This window comes from Nicotiana tomentosiformis, chromosome 6 (assembly GCF_000390325.3).
Source record: "Nicotiana tomentosiformis chromosome 6, ASM39032v3, whole genome shotgun sequence".
NCBI lineage: Eukaryota > Viridiplantae > Streptophyta > Magnoliopsida > Solanales > Solanaceae > Nicotiana > Nicotiana tomentosiformis.
In genome coordinates this window covers 111,560,403-111,581,921 of record NC_090817.1, presented here as the reverse complement: position 1 = coordinate 111,581,921, position 21,519 = coordinate 111,560,403, and the positions used below count along the sequence as shown (strand labels likewise).

The 21,519-nt window shown below is 38.6% G+C and overlaps 1 protein-coding gene across 1 annotated transcript; it reads left to right on the top strand.

Annotated features, from left to right (window-relative positions):
* Positions 1–246: 246 nt before the first annotated feature.
* Positions 247–953, top strand: LOC117279251 (uncharacterized). The gene is made up of 2 exons (XM_033658743.1): positions 247–573; positions 870–953. Exons 1-2 carry the CDS (start codon positions 247–249, stop codon positions 951–953), a joined length of 411 nt encoding a protein of 136 aa, XP_033514634.1.
* The last annotated feature ends 20,566 nt before the right edge of the window (positions 954–21,519 follow it).

The window sequence follows — 21,519 nt, the reverse complement described above, 5'->3', positions numbered from 1 at the left end:
ATCACAGAATTCTTCCAAAGTTGGCAGATTAAATGAATTACTTCCGCACCTTATCACCCTGCGGCCAACGGACAAGTTGAATCTACAAATAAGGTTATCATCAATTTAAAGTTGAGATTGGAAGAATCAAAAGGCAAATAGCTAGAGGTATTACCAGGGGTGCTATGGGCTTACCGAACAACAACAAAAACTAGTACGGGTGAGACTCCATTTTCACTTAGATACGTAGCAAAAGCTTTGATTCCGATGGAGATAGGTGAACCAAGTACGAGGTACACGCATGCTACTGAAGCGGCAAATGAGGAAGAGCTACGGGTAAATTTAGATTTGTTAGAAGAAAGGAGAGAAGCGGCATTAATTCGAATGGCATCTCAAAAGCAGATGATTGAACGATATTATAACAGGAAAGCCAATTTGAGGTATTTCAATATTGGGGACTTCGTCCTCAAAAAGGTGTTCCGGTCAACAAAAGCGGCAAATGCAGGAAAAGTGAGTCTAAATTGGGAAGGCCCATATAGAGTTCGAGGCATCGCTAGAAAAGGAGCATACGAGTTGGAAACCATGGATGGCAAGGTATTACTGTCGAACTGGAATGCAGTCCATTTGAAAAGGTATTACTTCTAAACGAGGATAATACCCACGGTCATGTATCACGCAAGTTCGATTTTATTTTTTTCTTTTGAATATACTAACCATTTTAGATGATAGGCAAAATGCTGGCCCGTACCAAATGATGATATTAGACCCAAAAGACACGTAGAATATTGAATTATTCCAGGTCTAGGTTACAACTTTTTTTATGGGAAAGTGGTTATGCAGTCATCATCTAAGAATTTATCTCCGAGTCTCGTTTGTATTTTCCTTTTCAGGGAAAGGACCAAAAGAAAGGAGTTGATCCAGTGTTCGAGATTTCATACTTCAATGCTCCAATACTAGGGGGACTATGCATATAGAAGGTTACACAAGGAAGAAAAATGTATACCAAGGGCATGGTTTAGCCTGAATCAAAACCTTGAAGAAGCCCTTTGAAAAGTTTTCAAAGGAGTTCAAACTCGCAAAATGGATGCAAGATATTCCCACGAGCTTCTAGGTTAAGGCCATAAATTTAGTCGCGCGAAAATAGACTTGAATTTGTAAACCTGCTACAATGAAAGCAGTTATGAAAGTGTTGTATGAACAGTTATGAAAAATGATGTACAAAATTTATTCATTTGAGAAATCAAGAAATAAAACTTCCTCAAATTATTTCTCTTTTCATATCTACTTCATGTTTCATATATTTTCACAAATATGAAGATGAGACGTCATCTCCATCAGTATCATTAATATAAAAGGGCCCTCTTTTATAAATACCCGTGTATATCGAAGTCATGGTCTGTTAAAGTATTTTAAGTGCAAGAGTAAGCTCAAATATTAAAGGATCATAAAGCATAATATGCGACAAAAGAGATAAAGATATTTATAACCCCAACGAACAGGGGCACTATTTATATCATAACCCCAAAAAGACAGGGGCGTAAAAACCTTCCAGAAGTTGTCCAAAAAATACGAGGGAGTTCCATACAAAAACCAACAAACAAACATTTTCAACAGAAAAAGTCTAGAAATGGGAAAAGCTAAGGAGAATCATCAACGGGAGAAGAAGGATTGACTTGGGGAGAAGAGGGATGAACATCAGCTTCACCAGGAGCAAGTCCATCTCCATCTCCCTTAGAACCTTCGTCTTCGGGTGTGGAAAAGCTTCGACGTTGTTGAATTTGTTCAATTGTTTCTCTGGCCTTAGCAATTTCAGCGTTAAGGTCAAAACCTTCCTGGTTGGCTTCAGTTAAAGTCTCGAGGCGAGTGTTCAAAAAAGTCCAACTAATATCCAGTAATGATTTATCCTTGAGAGCTTCGTAAACCTTCTCCCATTGCTCAATTTCAGCTTTCTTTTCTTCTTTTTTGCCTCCGAGGCTTCATAAGTTGTCTTCAAAAAAAGCAAGAGAACTTTCCAGGAACTGAATTTTACACTTTGAGGCACAGAGATCTTCTTGGGCTTGGGTAAGCGTCTGAACCAGATCACCCACGTAAACCTCTTTTTGATCAAAGAGCTCTTTTAAACTCCTTATCTCTTCAGTAGCCTTGGAAAGTTGTTCAGCAAAAGAGAATTTCAATATATCCTATCTTTTTCAACTTGACTGGAAGAAGCTTTTAGAACCGCTAACTCAGCAAAGACCATCCTCAGTTGTTGTTCCAAAGCTTCTTTTTCCTTTGCAAGAACGTCCTTCTCCAACTCAAGACCTTCAAATTATTCTCTCCAGTTATTAGCCTCGGCTCGCGACTCAATTAATTGTTGGTCAGTCCAAGAGATCCTTTTCATAAGGTGAGTGCCTATCAAGTTAATCTACAAAAAAAAAAGACAAAAGAAGAAGAGTTACAAATGAGGAAATGGAGGAAGGAAATATAAGTAAATTTATACCTTAAGAGAAGAATGAACAATATCATTATATTCATTAAGGTCAAGGAACGGTGTGCCTCCAACTTCTTCTTCTCCACGGGTCCTAACAATGGCTTCAGTCACACATCAGCTTGTCCATATTTTCTTAACAAATTTCCACCCTCGGGGACTTCAATTACGACTTTTCTCATACCCTGCCTAATGTTAGAAGGCTCAGCTTCTACATGAAGAGCAGCAGCGAGAGCGACCATTGGGACAACATTAGGCAAAGACACATAGGGGTTAACAGTAGGAAACACTGGAAGGGAAGCAAGTGGCAGTTCTTCAGAAACAGGCTCGAGGCCTTCTTCACCCTCAAAGCCATGGGTGAATAACCTTTCAACATGACTTGGGGGGGGGGGGGGGGATTGGCTGAGTTACCAGTATCTTCATCAGAAATTTCTAAAGGAGCATTCTCTGGCTCATCAATGAGTCTGAAGGGAATCGAACTTGATGGGGGGTCATGGGGACATGGGTTTCGTCATCTGAAATCACGCGTCTTCCACGATTTTCACACCACGGAACCTTCGTCTGAATCCTCTTCATCATCAAACCTACGGGCTTCAACAGTTTTTCTCTTGGAGGAAGAAACACTCAAAATTTATTCTTGGGCAAAACTTACACAGAGCTTGGTTGATGGAACGGATACCGGAATGATGCCATGAATAGCAAACCCTAATAAAAAAAAGGGATGATAAAAAATTTATATATGAACAAGTAAAGAAGGAAAGAAACTTTGAGAATGAAAAATACCGTGAGTCTTCACTTTCCAACCAAATTTCAAGGTCTTTTGTCCATGGGAGCAGCAGTCAACATTTTTTCTACCCAAGTACAGAAGTCAGGAATTTCTTCGAAGACTTCCACGGTTGCTGAAAAAATGAATATATGATTACATAAAGGAACTTAAGACATCAAAGAAAGAAAAAAAAAGGACTTACGTGCAAAGTTCCATTTTTCTGGAAATGGCATATTTTCTTCACCCACTAATCCACTAGTGGGGGCAGCAACAAAACGGGCATACCAGCCACGATCGCGGTCATCCTCGGGGCTAACTAAGACCCTTTTTACTTGTATCCACGAAGGTAGAGACTCTTTCACAAAACATCTTGGGGGAGTAAAGATGAAGTAAATAACGGAAGGTAAAAAGAGCAGAAACTAAATGAGACAAATAGCGAAGGCATGCTACTGCTCTCCACACAATAGGACCAATTTGGCCAATGCAAACATTAAAATAGTGACAAAACTCGATGATCATTGGGGTCAATAAGAGCTTTAAACCCTAAAGTGAAAGGGTAGGTATAAACGAAAGAAAAGCCAGCATGATAAGAAGTGATTCTTTGGTTGGCACCATGAATTAAAACTGGGAAATCTGGTTTCCAAGACATTCTCGTCGAACTAAAGAAAGAAGACTATGAGTGATCAAACTTGGGTAGAGTTTAGCAGGGTTAAGGGAAGCTATAGAAGAAACTTGATTTTTCATGGTTTCATGATCTGATACAAAAGAAAACTCTTGAGGAACAATCTCAAAAACCGTAGGCTCACGCATGGGTTCATTCTGGTCCCTATTTTTAGAAGAGGATCTAGAGGTTAAAGGAGCTCTAGGTCTAAAAGAAGATAGCCTGGCGGAACTACTTTGAGAAGTAGAACTGCGAGTAGATAACGAACCAAGATTGCAGAGTCTACCACCTCTCCTACTCCTAGTAGGGGCAGTAGAAGGAGCAAACTCATCAACAATCACAACTTTGTGAGGGTCTGGTGTTAAAGAAGACATATTTAACAAAGAAAATATAGAGGAAAGGTATAGAATTACGAAGGAAGATTAAGATGATGGATACAGAGAAGAAGGAAGAAGATTTCAAGAAATCAAAGGGGATGAAGTATTTATAAGGAGATGCGACTGTCGCCAAAGTTTATCATATGAAGTGTCATAATAGAACCGTCACTTCGTGACTGACGTAGTCGCAGTCGCAGAAAAAACACTAAAAGGCGCTGAGAAACTGCAGAGCCAATCATATAAAGCCACGTAGCATGAGCATTAAATGAATGTGACGTACGTCGCATCGATTCTGAAGAGGGCATAATGATGCCCGAGAAACAGCGGCAAAGAGTTCCTGCCACAAATACTTACGACTTCCCAAATATTCAGTTAAGAATATTCAGAAAGTGGGGGGACTATCTGTGTTAGTGAAAAAAAGGCATGACGCGTGGACTTACAACGAAGTGATAGGGCATGGTACGTGGACCATCAATATAGTAACAAGTGGAGTTCTTAATTAGATGAGTTAAAGAATGCGGAAAAGGCACGAGAGGAACACTCATGGAGTTATACTGAGAAAAAAGTCGTATCTAACAGCTGTAAAAGGGGAAACATGAACAGAATGAATAAAGGTTGTTAAGAAGGGAGGATGCACGAATCTGTCATAAATAAGGAAGGTAAATCGATACGGTTACAAGAAATCTTTAGCCATAAATATTTCCGTTATAATTGTATATGGTAACAGGCAATCAAGGTAATTAATACCATTAGTGAGCCCGAATTAATTAGTAAGGGAACCGTTATAATTGTATGATCCATATAAAGACTCAGACCTCATTTGTAACATCATCAGATACTTATTGAAATTTATGCAATCATTCTTTACTTTATTCGAAATCGTAATTTTGAAAGTGATAACCAATATGTTTCATATTTTTTTTGTCAATTATTTTCATTCCTTGATTTATTCTACAAATTATTGGGAAAGTAAAGTAAATCTTGATTATTAGTAACCCAATTTCTTCTAAATATTAACTTTGTCCGAAAAATCTATTTTTGGGTTAAAGATACTTCTAGGAATGAAGAGAAAATTTTATCTCACGCATTAGGACGAGGTAAAATATGGGAGTAACGCATGCATCTTTAGGAATGACACCTAATAAAGTTGTTAAAGATGATATACGAAATGTGTTGAGTCTCACGATGGAAGGTGGATTTTCTTGGCTCCTTAAAAGGCCTTGGACAATCCCTATGTCATGAGTTAGTTTTGGGGATTGAGTTAAGTTCAACGTCCATTTTTTTAACATGTTAGAGCCAGAATTGCCCACGCTCCAGTTTGCAGGACCGGGAGTGAGGAGTGTTAGAATCTACATAAGGATATTTGATCGCACCCACGGTCCCGGCCCCTTATGATGGTTTACAACTAGAGAATATAACGTAGCTCCACTCTGTAGTTTTGTCTCGATCTGTTCGTTGACTGAATCTCATTCAACAAATTAAAATTATACAATTACCTAATCACTGATCCTGTCTGAATTTGCTACTAATATTGATATGTGAAGGACGTAGTGAAGTAAATTTAATTGGCGTTATGTATGTAAAGGTATATTTGCACAAACTGTACATAAAGCTTCTGACTTGATAGTGTGAAAAAAAACACCGTTATAAGTAATCAATTCAAACGAAAAAAGATCGTACTAAGATCAGGTTGTGAATATAGTGTTGGTTTCACACTTACACACGCCTCGAAAAAGAAATAAAAACATTCTCCAGAAAATATATATAATTGAACAACTACACACATGGGAGAAACGACAACGTTGTAGAATCTCAAGTAACAAAGAACTCCCAAACAAAAAATAGTAACATGATTGCATGTATCGTTGCTTGGATCAACAGCGACAAACTTTAATGTTAACCAGTCTGTTTTTGATGTTTCGTTTTTGTCCAGCGCATAATATCTCGTGACAACCATGTTTCTACCAATAGTTGATTCTTCGTTAGATTTCAGAACTGCTTTATTTTCGATAAACTATAAATATCTATCACAATTATCTTTAAATAGTTTTCTTTACATTCAAATAATGAGTAGGGGTCATTTTGTTTTACAAAAGGGATTGCTCAGATGGTCACCAAAGGAACAATAGCTCCAATAAGGAAAGGGAAATAAAAAAAAGAAGTAGGAGTCAGTTTTCTTTATATTCAAGATGATTTTTCTTGGATTCTTATTTCTTCCTATGAATGGATTTTGGAAGAAAAACTTCCTTTAGTTTTTACAAATTTCTTATGGAAAAATTAGTAGAAAGAAATTTTTTGGAAAAGCAAATAAGGCAGATAATTAGGGCCAGGGCCGAGGGACTCTCATTTCTTTACAGTGACACGATAAAAATGAGGTGCCACTATTTCTGACAATAAAAATAGAAAACTAAATGCGTATGGCAAAAACAAAATATAGTTCCATGCGTTGGGATCAAATATGAGTTGTTGAACCTATGATCAAAAAAAAAAAAGAGTTCTTGAACCTTAATAAGCAATTGACACGGTGATTGCGAACTCCGCCGTGGTTTTATTGGAATAAACTGTAACCGCTTAGTAACTTGTAACGGGTGTACATGAACCGGGTTGATTCGGTTTTAGTAAAAATCGAACCAAATCATTTACATCGATTTGAATTGGTTCGATTTTGTCGGATTTTTCGAGTTTTCGGTTTTTTTTTGGTTACATGAATAATATGTCAATCTTACTTTGTTAAATTTTTTATAAGTAAATATATGTTTAATAAAAATTAAAAAAATTGACAAACATATGATTTATTAAAATATTCTTATGAGAGAATTTTCATAGTAACACATGATAGTTATTTTCTTAGTTGTCTGACAATAATTTTGCCATTGATGTACACTTTCAAAGTTAACCGAATTTAATAATTAAACATAAAATCAATATGATACATAAATAATGATATATTTTATTTAATTTTTAATTATCGAAACATTACTTCAAATTCGAAAAAGATATAAGAATATAATAAATATGGAAAAACAAAGAGATTGAGTGATAAGAAAGTTATCGTACAACACAATGTTTAAAGTTAATAAAAACTGAGCACTTCATATTCTATTAAATATTATATCCAATAGGGGAATCCCAAATATTTCTAGATATTTTTTTAATGAAAATTCTATATAAAGTCTTAAAAGTATATATAAAAATTATATATTTATATGTCGGTTTGGTTCGGGTTTTTTTACTGATCAACACCAAACCAAATCAAACCAAACCTTATCGGATTTTTTAATCGATTTGTTTTGACTTTTTGATTTGGTGAGATTTTCCGATTCGGTTTGTACACCCCTACTTCTGAATCATAATGGATAAATCAAACTTAAGAGTTGACGGATGAAAAAGTGCAAATTTAAGGGGAATGAATCCTTTATTTGTCGACTCTAGTTTTCAACTTCGGCTATAAATTAAAGTAAGTATTTATTTTTCATATCATTAATTTATTTTAAAATAATTGTATGGTTGTTGCATATCGTTTCATAATGTATCGTATCGTATTATATTGTATTGTATTGTACGGTATCGTTTGATGAATACAATGTTTGGATAGATTGTATCGTTTGTCGTCGTTTTATGATATCATGCACCAATAATATGAAGAATAAACTTGTAATATTATAAAGAAAAAATATGATACGAGATAAAAATATTATATAAAAAGGTAGGGTAAATGATAAAATAAAATTATTTAATAGTAATAAAGGGTGAGATGCGAGAAAAAATGCGTCCACACCAAATCAGTCGTTACATAAAGTGACACATTTCGTCGTTACGTAACGACAGATTTAACGATACGATCCAATAAAATTTACGTAACAATCAAAACAAATATCATATTTAAAGTAACAATAAGTAGGTCAGTTATATGTTATAGCAGTTATTTACCATAAATTCGTTACTATAACTAACACACAAAAAATGCATATAACACGTACGTAAAAGTTGCACTGATAGTGTAAATTTCTTGAAGCTATACATTAGAGCATATAACTTAAATCCATTACACATGATTAGGGGAGCAAACAGATGGGTGTGGTCGAATGTGGACGGGTCAAAGCGGATAATATATATATATATATATATATATATATATATATATATATATATTTATAAATATTCGATTCGTCCATATTTAATATGGATAGAAAATGGGTTAATCTTATATTATTCATGATTTCTTGAATGAAATTATTTTTGAGAAAAAATCTAGTCTCCCAAATTTAAGAAATTCCTAATTTGAGTCGTTGCAAATATATATTTTTTTTCAAATGCTCGGATTATTAGATGAAGTTGAAGTACATCAAAAGGGTGTAGAGCACCCTTTACCTACCGGATTGGAACAGGCTCCAATCTTACATGATTGTAGGATTTCAAAAATTAAAGCTCTTAAAAAATAAGTATACAAAGGGGATATATGAAATCATCCCATCCCTATGTCAAAATAATTTGCTATTCAGGGGACATCAAAAGAGTAGCTCCTATCAGTGTTTCTGTCCAAATGAAAAGAATTCTGTACATGTCTTCTTTCAAAAGAGGAAAATTATAATATGTCCGTATTATATTGTATCCTGATTTCTATAGGCAATTGTTAAGGCTTGCAATTGTAAATGTTAAACTAATTGATTATTTATTAAATATTTATTTTTTAAGTGAATAATATGAATTTTATTCATATTTGACTCATTTTAAAAAAACTCATTATCTATCCTATTTTTTAGTAGATAATATAAATAAATAATTATATTTTTATTTATTTTGTCACCATTACACATGATCATTGCAATTAATAGGATGAAAAATAAGACGACTAGCATTTTTATAATTAGTTAAATTTCATGGATTTTATAAACACTTCATCCACCCATATTGTAGCTATCGAAGCTTAGCTTTCACGTGAAAACGGTTATTTAAACAAGGGGCTGTTTGGTTTTCAGCTCCCACAGACACGTGCAATTCAGCCATTTTTCTATGTCGACACCAGAAACCAAATACTTGACAATCCCGTGTTGCTCAATTTAGCATTCTAAAATAAGATTATATAGTAGTTGTAGTAGTAGTAGTATCAAATAGGATAATAATCTTTTGTGAATTATTTCACGAATCCCAAGAGTACTATGTCTCCAGCCATGGAGTGACAGATGGCCGAATTAATCATAGACTAATTGAAAATGACTGAAGTCTAAGCCAATTATTGAGTTTTATTGATTTTCTATGCGTGAAGTCTAAGCATAATTAAGTTTTATTGATTTTCTTAGTGAGAGATGGATTATATAATAGACGGATTTTCCCACATTGAACAAGTGGTTGGTTAGCGTACTGTGTATGAGAATTGTTTTTTCTTCCTTTCATATTTTATCCACTAAAAATAATGCATGAATGGGTTTTATTCTTAGTAATAATATAAGCAAAGTAGACTTTATTCAACTCATTTTGGTAAAGGGATGTTATGTTAGTTATATTTGTAATACATTATTAGCAATTGTGTGGTCTTGTAAGGATATATATCTTGTCAACATCTTATTTTAGGATACTTCAATACATGTTTAATAAAAAAGCTGTCATAACTGCTGACTCGCTTATCATGTTTGGCCTTCTCTTTTTTCTTTTTTCCAATTATATGTGTAACTTTCCCCAGTTTACAGGCTTGTTCACAAGGCAAGTGCTTTCACCCTCAGTAAATAAATATATCCTCTGTTCCAATTTAGAGAGTGATCTCTTGCCGAGATAATTATTTTCTTTCAGAAATTGCTGTGGCGGGATATTGGCAAACCCTTGCCAGTGTATTAATAACCAATTTTTCTAGACGCATATCAGCTACTACTTGTAACTATTTGGCTCAATATATATGGTAAAAGAGAAAAAATAGGAGTATATGTTAACTCACGTAGCAAATAATTTATTTGAACCAAATTATCACCTCCAAGAATTTTAATGAAATTCGTCCATTCGAGAAGTTGAAAGGGCAGCAAAGAGGAGTGCTATTATTTTTTAATGGGGGAATATTGTTAATCTGCAGTTGTCTTGAGCTGTTCAGGTATGCCCTTCGCGTCTTGTTTTTGTCCAATAATTTTATCTGTCCAATAATTTAATTTTCGACCGATATAATTAATGTAGGGGTATTACTTTAAAATTACTCTGAACTAGTATAATTTAATGAGTACAAAGTTCTGTTTGCTGTCTTTTGTTCCTTTTAGATAGAAAAATATATGTCATTTACTTAATCATTCATCTGTAACAAAATGGAACCATGTTCGAGTTTCCTCTTCTCATTTTGCTTCATTGTCGATTTTCCTCTACTAATTTAGCTTCATTGTCGGATTTCCTCTTCTCATCTTAAGTTGTATTTCCATTTTCTAGTTATTCGATCCATAGTCGAGTTTCCTCGTCTGAATTCTACTATCCTTTTCTATTTATTTCCCTCTTTGAAAATGGGAAGTTTCCTTTTTTGTTAATGACTAGCCACTTGCCCCATCTAGTTAGTGACATCTTCCTCTTGTAATAATATATATGTGGTAAAACCAGACTTCATGAGTTTCGGAAAACTGATAATGAAAGAGAGAACAATAATTCCTCATGGATAATCATTGGAAAGTACTAGCTAGCTGTGTACGGTCAAAACCGATTGACTCAGTCGTACGGACTGGTCGAGACGATGATGTTTCGATCAAAGGGTATCTGCATGACAAGCTCGGTCGAGGTCCGAAGTAAGGGCGTCGAGCTTCGAGCTATAAGACCGATCAATGACAAGCTCGGTATCATTATTGAGCTCATATCCAAATCGAACTACGAGGCAAGGCGGAGATTATCGAAGATGCCTAGACCGACCAACACTCACCCCGAATATCGAGACCCCAAGTCAGAATCGAGCTCGAACTAAGACCTAGGGCTCGACCCAATACCGAGCTCGAGCCAGTATCGAGCTCGCAGACAAGAGTCGTTGCAACCACACTATGGGAGAGAATCTTGGCAGAAATCAAGGAAAAGACAATTTATCGTGCGATTTTCACTACATATTTTTATTATTATAGAAAAAGTAGGATCCCTCTAATATAAAAGGGGGGATGTTAACACATTTACGGAGGACGTTGCCTGATTCATGAACATTTCCTTTTCTCTGTTTCATATTTCCTTCCATTTTGCCAAGAAAAGAGATTTTTACATTTCGCTCTACAATTTGTATCAAGTTATATCACGTTCCCTTATAACCATACACAAATTCAACTCTATCCGATTTTCGGGTAAACAGTTTGGCGCCCACCGTGGGGCTAAGGATAACAGTGATTGTTTGATATAAATCTACAGTACACTCCAGCTTACAACTTCGAATCAGCCATGGCTCTACCTATCGACCTCGAAGCCGGCCTTCAAGATGAAAGCAACAACTTGGTCCCCGAGGCCGGAAGGCTACCTGACAACGGCAACGAGGCAAAGAACCCGAAATTCAAGCCGAAGTACCATTGGATATCAATTCGCAGATAGCTCTAGAAGCGAATCAGCGTTCTGAACCGGGGAGAAGCGTTCAGGGCGGTGCTCGATCCATAGCCCGAGACACCTACAGCACGGGGAAAATCGGGGTCAGCTTGCGTATGATTTTCGAAATATTACAAGCCCAACAAGCAGTGATAGCTCTGTTGCAGAGCCGAACTCATACGCAAAGCGGGCCGAACTCCAATCCGCTTCTTCGAGAAGTCACCCCCAGAACGGAACCCGCCGTAGTGAAATCAAACGAGCAGGAATCGGGGACTGCTCCTAAAATTGCTAAATTGCTCGAGGAACTCACAAAGTAAGTCGAAGCCAACGACAAAAAAGTGAAAACATATAACGCTAGGGTCGATCAAATTTCGAGGGTTCCGCTAATGATAAAAGGGCTCGATTCGAAAAAATTCATACAAAATCCTTTTCCCTCGAGCGCGGCCCCAAAAACCAATCCCCAAAAAATTCCGTATGCCGGAAATACCCAAATATAACGGAATGACCGACCCCAACGAGCACGTCACTTCTTACACGTGTGCCTAGGGCAATGATTTGGAAGATGATGAGATCGAATCTGTATTACTGAAAAACTTCGGTGAAATCGTGTCAAAGGGGGCAATGGTATGGTATCATAATTTACCATCTAACTCTATTGATTCTTTTGCTATGCTTGCAGATTGCTTCGTAAAAGCACATGCCGGAGCCATTAAGGTCGAAACCAGAAAGCTGGACCTGTTCAAGGTAATACAAAAAGATAACGAGATGCTGAGGGAGTTCGTATCTCATTTTCAAATGGAACGGATGGATCTGCCACCAGTCACAGGCGATTGGGTTGTTCAAGCTTTCACTCAAGGTCTAAACAAGCGGAGCTCGATGGCTTCACAGCGGCTAAAGCAAAATCTGACCGAATACCCAGCTATTACTTGGACCGATGTGCACAATCGATATCAATCCAAAATAAGAGTCGAAGATGACCAGTTGATTTCTAGGTCCGTTACGAAAAGAACCACCAAGCAAAAATCGACCAGAGAACGATACCAGCCATATAGCGAAAACGATACCACTGATGAGTATCCGAGGCCTCTTTAAAATCAACCTCGTATACTGGGGGGCTTTATCATTGAACGCATCTGTGATAATTATCAAGTTCGGTGCAAAGGAAGTTACTTCGTTATTTCATGACAAACAATGTCTCAACATGAAACGTTGTAAGAGCCAAATGATCAAAACGAACCATGATTATATAGTTGGCCTGAGCCCTGACGCAAAATAGGAACACATGTATAATGACTTGCAGAGACAATCTTTTTTACTGATATTCAATGTTCAAGATTTATCATGCAAACAGGATCGAGTTCGAGCAAGCACTCACTCGACTGCTAAGCCTACAGGCTACTTTTATTTCGAGTTCGAGCAAGCACTCACTCTACCATTAAGCCTACGGGCTACTTTGACCATTACGCCTACGGGCTACATTGCATCGAGTTCGAATCATTCACTCGACTGCTAAGCCTACGGGCTACTTTTATTTCGAGATCGAGCAAGCACTCACTCGACCATTAAGCCTACGGGCTACTTTGACTATTACGCCTACGGGCAACATTGCATCGAGTTCGAATCATTCACTCGACTTCTAAGCCTACGGGCTACTTTACATCGAGTTAGAATCATTCACTCGACTACTAAGCCCACATTCTACTTTTATGTTCGAGCAAGCACTCACTCGATCATCACACATACGGGCGACATTGCATCGAGTTCGAATCATTCACTCGACTGCTAAGCCTACGGGCTACTTTTATTTTGAGTTCGAGCAAGCACTCACTCGACCATTAAGCCTACAGGCTACTTTGACCATTACACCTACGGGCTACATTGCATCGAGTTCGAATCATTCACTCGACTGTTAAGCCTACGGGCTACTTTTATTTTGAGTTCGAGCAAGCACTCACTCAACCATTAAGCCTACGGGCTACTTTGACCATTACGCCTACGGGCTACATTGCATCGAGTTCGAATCATTCACTCGACTGCTAAGCCTACGGGCTACTTTTATTTCGAGTTCGAGCAAGCACTCACTCGACCATTAAGCCTACGGGCTACTTTGACTATTACGCCTATGGGCTACATTGCATCGAGTTCGAATCATTCACTCGACTACTAAGCCCACTGGCTATTTTTATTTCGAGTTCGAGCAAGCACTCACTCAACCATTACGCCTGCGGGCTACATTATTTCGAGTTCAAATTATTCACTAAACCTACAGGCTACTTTATTTCGAGTTCGAGCAAGTACTCACTCGACCATTACGCCTATGAGCTACTTTACTTCGAGTAAAATTACTCATTTCTTCGAATTCAAATGAACACGTGACTATTTAAGGCTGAAGGATGTTCGAGCCCGATAAAGCAAATGGGACTACCTACAAGGCCCGAAGGCAACATAGATTAAAATTCAAACTATCTATTTAGCTTGAAAGGCCATTTTGCTTCAAAAGGAAGAAAGATTTATATTTACAAATTTTTTGTAGAGAGGCGGCTACTCTGCCAAAAGGAAGTTCTTTATAAAAAACCGAAAGTGGTATCCAAAGAACGCAGCAAATGACCTAAGGCCCTAAATGACTCAATCTTCATTGGAGGCCGTATTTTCGGCATCATCCTCATCTTCTGACTCCCCCGAGTCACGAAAGGCCAACCTTCGAGCTTTGTTCTCCTCCGCCCTGGCAACTTCAATCTCAATCCCAATATTGAAGCCCGGAGCTCTGACCTCCTCGAGAGCTTCTCTCCGAGCTTGCCATTTTGCATATTCGACCATGCTCTCAGCTTTGGCTTGGTTAACCTCGACATTGATCCTGAACTGAGCCACTTTGGCATCAGCTCTTTTATTGGCTTCGATCACCTCAAATCTGGCCACTTCAAGTTCTTTAGCTAAATCTGCTTTATCTGAAGTAGCCAAATCCAACCGATGTTGAAGCTCTTTCATCTTCTCGATCTGCCCCAAAGTATTTTCTTTCGCAGATCGAAGCTGGGCATCAGACAGCTCCAACTGAGCTTGAATGGCTTCCTTTTTTTAGGCAAGGATATCCATACACTTTTTAAATTCTTCTGCCTCGGCCATTAACGCATCTACCTGTGAGTTAAGCCGTCCGATTTGCTCGATCCTCTGCCGAACCTGCAGAATCGGATCGTTAATGGTTATCACTTTTTCATCTTCACTATCATGGAACATTCGGAATACCTGCTCAGCCATCTCCTCATGCTCTTCCCGAGCCGCTGTCAAATCTGCTTGAAGTTTTTCACTAAGGAGCTTGTATGAGTCGCTCTTCTCAGTGAGGCTCCGAACCTCGGCATCATGCTCCTCCCGGATTCGAAGAAAGGCCTCATGATGCAACACCGAAGCCTACAAACAAAAGGAGAAACATTAGAATTACCTACAACTCTATGTGTAAAAGAAGCGGTCTCTTTTTGCGGAACAGTTTTAAACGTTTTCGCCATTTAAAATTCTGTGAACAAAGAACGGGAGTATTTGGTGTTTTAAGAAAGAATTTGCAATAAAACTCACAGATTTGCAGGCAGAAAACTCAGAAAAGACGAAAAGGAACTTAGAAAATTTATAGATTGAAGACGTAAAAGTGATGAATGGCGGAAGGAAAGGCTATTTATAGATTGAAGCAATGACGGTTCAATATCAGCGGTGGTCGTCCACCGTCTGACACACATTAAATGCCTCGGTAAAACCGAGCCGATAGGACAGATATCACATACGTCATAGTCGAGATCGATGTAAATGTCAGCATATATCTGATCGAGCTGTTGGGAAATCATATCGTTTCTCGCCACATCCCTTTCCGAGAAACGAGGGGACTATCTGTGTACGGTCAAAACTGATTGACTCAGTCATACGGACTGGTCGAGACGATGATGTTTCGATCAAAGGGTATCTGCATGACAAGCTCGATCGAGGTTCGAAGTAAGGGCGTCGAGCTTCGAGCTATAAGACCGATCAATGACAAGTTCGATATCATTATTGAACTCATATCCAAATCGAACTACGAGGCAAGGCGGAGATTATCGAAGATGCCTAGACCGACCAACACTCACCCCGAATATCGAGACCCCAAGTCAGAATCGAGCTCGAACTAAGACCTAGGGCTCGACCCAATACCGAGCTCGAGCCAGTATCGAGCTCGCAGATAAGAGCCGTTGCAACCACACTATGGGAGAGAATCTTGGCAGAAATCAAGGAAAAGATAATTTATCGTGGGATTTCCACTACATATTTTTATTATTATAGAAAAAGTAGGATCCCTTTAATATAAAAGGGGGGATGTTAACACATTTACGGAGGACGTTGTCTGATTCATGAACATTTCCTTTTCTCTGTTTCATATTTCCTTCCATTTTGCCAAGAAAAGAGATTTTTACATTTCGCTCTACAATTTGTATCAAGTTATATCACGTGTCCTTAGAACCATACACAAATTCAACTCTATCTGATTTTTGGGTAAACACTAGCCTAGCATCACAAAATATGGAACAAGTCTTGCTCCAGAAATATTTATGCTTTCAGATAATTAATGGTAAACCTTTAACAAATTTGATCTTCTTTTGATAGAATTCGAGGGTCCACCAAACTATATAGAGAACCAGGTTCTCTATTAGTTTCCACAGATTACACGAACACAGCAGAAAGTAAATAACACTAAGAGTTTTTACGTGGAAAATTCTCAGCTCAACGGGATTAAAAATCACGACCTACCCTTGTAGGATTTCAACTTCACTACTGAGCATCTTTCAGATCACAACCTATGCAACCTAGGAATTAACCTCTTAATCCCTCACTAACTTGTAACATACTATTATAAGCCACTTTGTAATAACTTTTTTACAAAGACTTTACAACTCGACTAACTCTAGGCAAGACACAAATACAAGAGTTTATGATTTACAAAGGGTTTCCTACGGAATGCTTCTAAACAAGCTAAGTAAGAATTACATTTGAAGAACTATTATAAATTTACAACTCAACTAAGGACATATAATAACTTAATATGGGGAACTGGTCCGTAGCAGTGTTATTCTTTATTTTTGGTGCACTTGAGAATCGTTTTCTTGATGATCAATCACACAGAGTGTTTTTTGGCAAATTCTCTTAAGTGTTCAAGTCATTTGTTTTACCTTCCTTGATGTTAATAATGCATTTGTGACATCACTAGGATGATGTAAGCAAGGTAGGTAAAAGACACTCCCCGTAAAGTTGACTGTTGCATTGTTTCTGCACTGTAGCGTGTGCAGGCAGTAACTTTACAGATGGGGCAGTTGACTTGTGCAGTTTTCTCAGGAAACGGTAGCTATCTGTTCCCTCTGTTGTTCCTTTGACTCTGAAGAGTTGAACCATATCCCAAGTTGGAACCTTTTGATCTTAAGGTCTTGAGAATGTGTAACAGGTTCCTTATCTGGTTCTTGACAGTAGGTTTGTTAGATCATCAAAACATAACAGGGATATACATATAGCCTATCAATTTCCCTCTTTTTGATGATGACAAACTTATAATTCAAGTTCCCCCTAAGAACTAACATTTTCTGAATTCCCCCTGAATCTGTTTCCCATCCTGTTCCCCCTAAATTATTTTTCCCCCTTTTGGCATCATAAAAAGATTAGTAACGGGTTTATAGCAGAAAGAAGTCTAGCTTGAGTTACTCATGTCACTTGTGTGCACACAACATGACTAAAAACAGATCATAAAGATAAGGCATATACAGCAAAAAGGGAAAAGCTTCCATTAAACAATTTGGATTTGAAAACAGGAAGCAGAGTCAATGTTACTGACAACCATCCACAATCCAGAACAACAAAAATAAATACCACAAACATCATAAAAAAACTAATCATAGGAAACCAATACTTAAGAATTGACACTGAGGGGACACTGTTTAGGGAGAACTGGAAGGAGAGGGCTTAGAGGTAGAGACAAGGGTTTGGAGGATGAGATCCATTCGAGCATTCGCCGATATTTTCTCATTGAGCAATTTCTCTTTCACGTCCTCCATCTGTTTCTTGAGCTCAGCATTCTCCTTGGTCAGACAGGCAACCTCTTCACTTTGAGAGATACTGGAACCCGGTGCCTCCTGAAGCTAACTCAACCGACTCTCAAGAATAGCATTCCTTGATTTTAACTGCCTTATCTCAGCAGTAGCACTGTTCTGAGCATTGATTAACTGAGAAATGGTAGAAGTACTTCCAACTCCTCCAGCCCTATCAATGCACTCACATTCTTCCAGAGTGGACTTGGAGAAAGTTTGCTTCTTAGTGCCCACTTTTGCTTGTCCCAGAGGAACCTTGAAGTACTCAAAGACCTTCGTGAGAAGGAACCCATAAGGCAGCCCATGATTACCATCTTTAAAATCTGTCACTTTCTGCATGTGCTCTATCATGATCCCAAACAGGTTGATGGTAGCGAAGTTGTCCAGTGCTTCCATGAGGAATAAGTCTGCACGAGAAGTGATAGATCTTCTCTCAGCACGAGGGAGCAAGACCTTATTCACCATCTCAAATAACAGTTGGTACACTGGAAGGAGGGCCTTCTTCTGTACCCGTTCCCCTTGCTGAACTGCTCTGTCCTTCAGGATGGCGTTTCTGAAATTTTGAGAACAAGATCCCTGAACACTAGACAACCCTTCAGCAGGCACACCCAGAATATATCCCAACAAAGCAGAGTCCATTACCATATCAATTCCATTCACCAGCACGCAGATGTGATCATCCTTAACTTTGAAGAGGTCGGCATAGAAACTTTGAACTTCCTCCTCGTACACTTTTGGAGCATCACTTGTGAACAAATGTGTCCACTGTTGAAACTCACAAATTTCAACCAGCTGTCTCATACCAGCCTTCTTCAAAATGTCATGGGCAAATGTGCGGCCCCATAGCACCTTTTTATTCCTCAACTTCTTTTTCCCAACACTCCTTGGATCACCAATTTTGGCCTTCTTTGAGGAACCAGGTTCCTCGTCAGTATCAGTTTTTCTCTTAGCAGACTTGCGAACATTCTTTCCTTTTTCATCAAACTTCACAGACTTTTCACCCAATTCTTCCATCACCCTACCAGTAGACTCTTCTACCAACTTATCACCAGATTCTTTCACCACATTTTCACTAGCGACAACATCATCATACTTGATCAGACTTTCAGCAAACATAGAAGATCCCCTTTAAGGCTTGGGGAAACCATGCTTCTCTGAGCACTTTCTAGTCAAGGAACCAGGTTCCTCTTCTACTTCATCATCCACATTCACAACTAGTACTATCTTCTCGCTCACAACTTTGACTCTTGAGCAACCATTGGTCTACACCTAATCAAGCTAGCAATTGACATATCATCAGAATCCTCTTCACTTTCCTCAATTACTTCTTTAGAATCAGATCTCATCTCAGGCATGACCATAGACAAAGGCTCAGCATCGAAATGAGGGGAGGGAGCAGGATCAATGCTGACCTGGGGCTTTTGAGAGGACCCCTGAGTTGGATCCTCTGAGGAGGGATCAGGTCCCTCATTTGGGACCCAGTAGTATTGTCCTGTGCCGATTGCTCAACAGGCATAAGCTCTCTACCCTCTGCCACAGTCTTAGACTCTTCCCTCTGAACCTCAGACCCATCCGCGCTTCCTTCTATAACAACCCCTACATTAGCTATAGATAGCATGTTCTCTATTACTTCTTTCTCTTGTAACTCCATTGAAATCGCAGAAGAAGAAGAAGAAGTTGTACCTGTAGGCTCAAGTTTGGGAACTAAGGCATTCTCAGAACCAGTAGTTGGATCTACATTTGAGCCTTCATCCAAAAGAGGACTAGAGATTTCCTGATTCTCTTCTTCATCAACATGACCCTTTTCACCCAGTTTTTCCGGCGAGGCACGAGGAGAGCTTGTAACCACAAATCTTTTAGGAGTTGAGATTTTGCGACTCCTATGAGAACCAGAACTCGATTGGGTAGGAGAGGAGACGGAGTGTGGGGGTGACTCTGCCCTAGGGTTTTGGCTAGTGGTAGTGTTGAGGGATGAGTCTAATATCGGTGTTTGAATAGCTGATGATGCAATGGGGGTGTCACTTGGAACACTTGAGGTTTCGTGATTTTCAGCCATGGAGAGAAGTGATGAGTTGAGAAGAAGAGATGGGTAGTTTGAAAGAGAGAAAGAAGAAGGAAAATTTTAACATTTGATATGAGGAGTTGTGACAATGATGGATGTATTTAAGATTGATGAGGGACCGGTTAGGAAAAGGCGGCAGTTTTGGGAGTCGGGTCGATTTCTAACGGGTGAGACGTTTGGGTTCAAAAGACGCAAAGAAAAGAAACTAACACACTGATGACATGGCACTTGTTTTAACCGTTCAAAATTGTGCATGAGAGAACAGAGAAACTACTAACCTGTGTCAGGAGAACCAGGTTCCCTGACTAATTCTTGCATCTATAAGCTTTGCCCCTTTTACCAGCGCGTACTGCATCAACTGCCTATTTGCTCTGTAATCATCATGCGTGTCTACCTGTAACGGTAAAAAGATGAGTTAGACTTTGCCAGAAAATACTTTTTAGCTAATTTTACCTGAACATTTCTTTCATAACCAATCATCGAGGGACCAGGTTCTCAGTTGGGTTTTATCAACCCCAGTGCCAGATGATTTCTTTCAAAATGTTCTCTACTTAAGGCCTTAGTAAATATGTCTACAATCTGATCTTCTGTGCTGCAGAATTTCATGCAAATGAGCCCCGTTTCAACATTGTCTCTGAGGAAGTGGTGACGCACATCAATGTGCTTGGTTCTCTTATGTTGGACTGGATTTTTGGCCATATTGAGTGCACTTGTATTGTCGCATAGGAGAGGCACACAATGTGAGAACACTCCAAAGTTTTCCAGTTGCTGCTTGATCCACAACAATTGAGCACAGCAAGAAGCAGCAGCTACATATTCTTCTTCTGTAGTTGAGAGTGCCACTGAGTTTTGCTTCATTGTACCCCATGACATTAGGCAAGAACCCAGGAAATGTGCCATCCCAGACGTGCTTTTCCTATCCACCAGATATCCTACATAATCAGCGTCAGCATACCCAATAAGACTAAAGTTGTCACCTGAGGGGTAGTAGAAAATTAGGTTCTGCGTTCCTTTGAGATATATCAATATTCTCTTGGCAGCCTTCAGATGAGATTCCTTTGGATTGGATTGAAACCTTGCACAAAGGCCCACGTTGAACACAATGTCTGGTCTGCTTGCAGTGAGATACAACAGTGACCCTATGATCCCTCTATACATGATTTGATTTATAGGAGAACCAGGTTCATCCATATCTAAACGAGTAGCTGTGGCAATAAGAGTGTCAATAACTTTTGATGTTTCCATGTCAAACCTTTTTAGCAGCTCCTTAATGTACTTCTGCTGACTTATCATTGTTCCCTTTTGAGATTGCTTCACTTGAAGTCCCAGGAAGAAATTTAATTCTCCCATCATACTCATCTCAAACTCACTCCCCATGAGTTTTGAAAACTCTTCACAAAGAGAGTCAGTTGTGGCTCCAAAATGATATCATCAACATATACCTGAACAATGAGCAGGTTCCTCCCTCGTTTCTTCAAAAAAAGAGTGTTGTCAATTTTCCCTCTTGTAAAACCATTTTTTAGAAGAAATTTTGATAACTTTTCATACCAAGCCCGGGGAGCCTTGTTTAGCCCATACAATGCCTTGTCCAGCTTGAATACATGCT

Coding starts and splice junctions, on each gene's coding strand:
- LOC117279251 (XM_033658743.1), top strand. CDS start 247: ATGGAGATAGGTGAACCAAGTACGAGGTACACGCATGCTACTGAAGCG. Junction 574..869: donor TGGAAACCATGGATGGCAAG/GTATTACTGTCG, acceptor TTTCCTTTTCAG/GGAAAGGACCAAAAGAAAGG.